We start from the raw sequence: 3,563 nt of genomic DNA on the forward strand, positions 1-3,563 counted from the left end.
TATTATTATCTATTTTTAAATTTAATATTCAGCATAATTTGATATATAACAATTTATGAGTTTATGAAATAAATTAAAGGTTACTCTACAAATTCAGATATTAATGTCACTTAAATGTAAAAAAAATTTCTGAGTGTGATTCTTAGCTTAAATTTTGTCACTCTTAATTCTACATTGAATAAAAATGTTAAGTTCATACTTTTAATGTACAGAAGTACATATACTGATATAGAATATAGCTATCTTATAAATTTTAATAAATTTTTCATTAGGAATAAACTTATTAAAAGGATCTGATAGGGGGTGGGGTTGATGGGGAGAAGTAGAAGGAAAACAATAACGAAAACCAAAATAGTTGAGAAACACTGCTGAAAACCCAAGTAGACAATGCCTAAAGGGAAGGAAAAACAAAAGTAGAAAGTTGTAAGAATGACATTCAGAAAATGGTATGTAGTGTGTTCTCTATTTAAGACATAGACACAAAGCAAAGTCTTCAGAGAACCTAGAGGCAAAGGTCCAAGATCACCCATCTCAGGAAGCCCTGCAGCATCTGCAAGATCCCCAATGGCTTTGCCCTTGGCTTTGCTACTGACCTTAGTGTTGATCATCTGCAAATCCACCTGCTCCCTGAGCTGTGACCTGCCTCAGATCTACAACCTGGGTCTTGAAACTCCTGATGGAAATGAGGAGGGAGCCTTGACACTCCTGGAAAAAATGAGGAGAATTCCCACTTTCTCCTGCCTGAACTACAGAAAGGACTTTGCCTTTCCCCAGAAGCTGTTGGAGGGTGAGCAGGTGCAGAAGGCTCAAGCTGTTGCTGTCCTCCATGAGATGACCCAGCAGGTCTTCAACCTCTTCAGCACCCAGGAGGCCTCTGCTGCTTGGAACCAGACTCTCCTGGACACCTTCCTCACTGGTGTCTATCAGCAGCTGGATGACCTGAAAGCCTGTGGGACCCAGCAGGTGGAGGTGGAAGAGGCTCCCCTGAGGGCTGTGAGGAAATACTTCCACAGGATCACTGTCTACCTGAAGGAGAAGAAATACCTGCCTTGTGCCTGGGAGGTGGTCAGAGCAGAAATCATGAAATCCTTCTCTTCATCAGCCAACTTGTATGGAAGACTAAGGAGCATGGAATGAGACATGGTCCAGCAGGGAAATGCTTCTCACCCTACCAAACTCCCACAAGTTCTTCCATTTCAAAGACTCTCGTTCCTGCTGGAATTGTAACAAAAATTCATCCAATTTGTCAGATGTGTTCAGAAGTTTAGGCACCATTGTGTTCAAATCTACAGGGACTAGTTCCTTACATCCCTGCAGATGTATCTATTATCTATTTAAATATTTATTTGTTTATCTATTTATAAAATTAATTTATTTTTTACATAAAATTATCTATAACTTTACACTGTGATTAATAAAACACTTTCTTGATATTTAATCAATTTATTTTGGTTTTTTATTTAAATTTTACTGTAGATACTTCTTGAATTTTAAATTCTTTACATTCCTGCATGTGGGTGAGGGGTTACATAAATATTTCTTTTCATCCTTTTTCATTTTTATCTCAATGGAATTGGACTTAATTTTTAAATGTTCATTTCAATGTTGAGTTCATTTCATCCATATCATTATTTTTTTTAATTTTCCAATCAAGTTAACCATGGTTGCTTTTGGATAAGTTGAGATTAATATAAAATAAATGCAAATCTGGATATGATGAAAGAAAAGAATGAAAATGAAAAAAAAGAAGAAGAAGTATACAATGGTACTTCTCTAACTTGTCCTTCTACCAACTCCAGTGCTTAGGAATTCTGATTTCTCTCTCACTGATTTTGCCAATCCTATCTATTTTCCCAATTCTGTGATGACTTCAATACACACAACAGCTTACTGATATTCTTCTTCAATTAATTAATCTATTTTTAAATGATACGTGAAAAACCATAAAAATTGTTCATGTTAATGGAATACTGTGTTATTTTTGATACATGTATACACTGTGTATACATGTTTAAATGTTTAAACATGTTTAATGTTTAAATCAGGTTAAACAGATCTCCTTGAACATTTATCATGTCTCTGTTGTGAACACCCTCGAGATCCCTCCCTCCAGCTTTTTCAAATGCACAGGAGGTTAGTGCCATGTACAATCACCATGTCCTGCAATTGCCCACCAGCTTCTTGCTCCTTTCCATTTGTACTGTGGCCTCCATTGATCAGCCTTTCCCATCTTTCCTCACTTTTCACTTTCTCTGATCTCTGGTAACCACCATTCACTCTCAATTTCTATAAGATCAACTTTCTCTATTTCACATTTGAGTGAGATCCTATGGCACTTGTCTTCCTGTGCTTGGTTTATTTCACTTAATTGACATAATGATCTCCAGTTCTATCCAAGATGCAAATCACAGGCTTAAATTCTTTATTTCATCAGGATTTTATTATATTTATAAAATGTCTAAAACATTTATATTTTATTTATAAATAAAAAAGGAGAACTTATATTTTTTTGGTGCAGATTCCTTAGGAATCATTTTAGAAACTCTAATTGAATCTTATGTACATTATTTTAAGATCAAATAGATTCATTATCCTAAATCTCATTACCACTACTATACAACAATTTTAGGAAATATAGGTTTTAATTCTATTATTCAAAAAATTGCTCATTTTCTATCAGAGATAGATGTGCCAAGAATTCTTCTTTTCTATTTCTTATTTTTTTCTACATTAAGATTTCATCTGTATGTATGGTGATGATTTTATAAAACCTTAAACTATTAGGGATTAAGAATAAATTAATCTGCAATAACTATAATAGTCTGGGACCCTTCCTCCATAAAATGGAAAATGAAACTGGATTAAAAAAAATCTCATCTCCAATGTCTAAAGTAAAAAGCAAGTTTGAGTAAACACTAGACCAAAAAAATAAGAAAGATAATATCATAGCATTTCTCACTAAAAGACAGCAAACAAGAATGTGTTATATTAGTATTAAAATGCATCAAATTTCAAAATATGAAACATTACTTATGACATGCAGTACAAGATTCTGCACTAAGTCTAAATTTTACTTGTATCTAAATTTGATTCTGGGCAATTCATTAAACCTCTCTGTGACTCAGTTTTCACAAATGTAAAATAGGGTGCAAATATTTCTATAGTTGTGCATATCAAACTGAAACATTTATCAGAGTTTCTTCCATTAGTGAGAGCTTAATGTGAGGACAACTGTCTTATATTATATAAAAATATATAAAAATAATGACCTTTTTAATTCTTTTTGTGTTTCTATTAGTAAAATGACAACAATTTAAAAAATAGAAATGGAAGTTGTCCTGGAGAAGACTTGCATTAGATAAATTTGACATTGAAAATAACTAATGAATATTCAAACTGGAATTGAAGGTTTGTAAGTATCTCTTATAGAGATTAATGTTTTACATTCAAGTGCCTGTGCATTTATGAATAACATCTATGAATAACATATCATTACATAGTACATAATATTCAACTGTAGGTATCATATTATCCATAATATACACATATAACATAAATGTGCA

General features: G+C 32.9%; 1 protein-coding gene across 1 annotated transcript; it reads left to right on the plus strand.

Annotated features, from left to right (window-relative positions):
- Positions 1 to 313: 313 nt before the first annotated feature.
- Positions 314 to 1,262, plus strand: LOC107156487 (interferon alpha-5-like). Its single transcript, XM_015502561.2, has one exon. The coding sequence runs from the start codon at positions 565 to 567 to the stop codon at positions 1,135 to 1,137; it is 573 nt and encodes a 190-aa protein (XP_015358047.1). The 5' UTR covers positions 314 to 564; the 3' UTR covers positions 1,138 to 1,262.
- Positions 1,263 to 3,563: the final 2,301 nt, after the last annotated feature.

The sequence above is a fragment of the Marmota marmota genome, unplaced genomic scaffold (genome assembly GCF_001458135.2).
Source record: "Marmota marmota marmota unplaced genomic scaffold, marMar, whole genome shotgun sequence".
NCBI lineage: Eukaryota > Metazoa > Chordata > Mammalia > Rodentia > Sciuridae > Marmota > Marmota marmota.

What these genes read in the sequence shown, in the direction of transcription:
- LOC107156487 (XM_015502561.2), top strand. Translation starts at nt 565, where the DNA reads ATGGCTTTGCCCTTGGCTTTGCTACTGACCTTAGTGTTGATCATCTGC.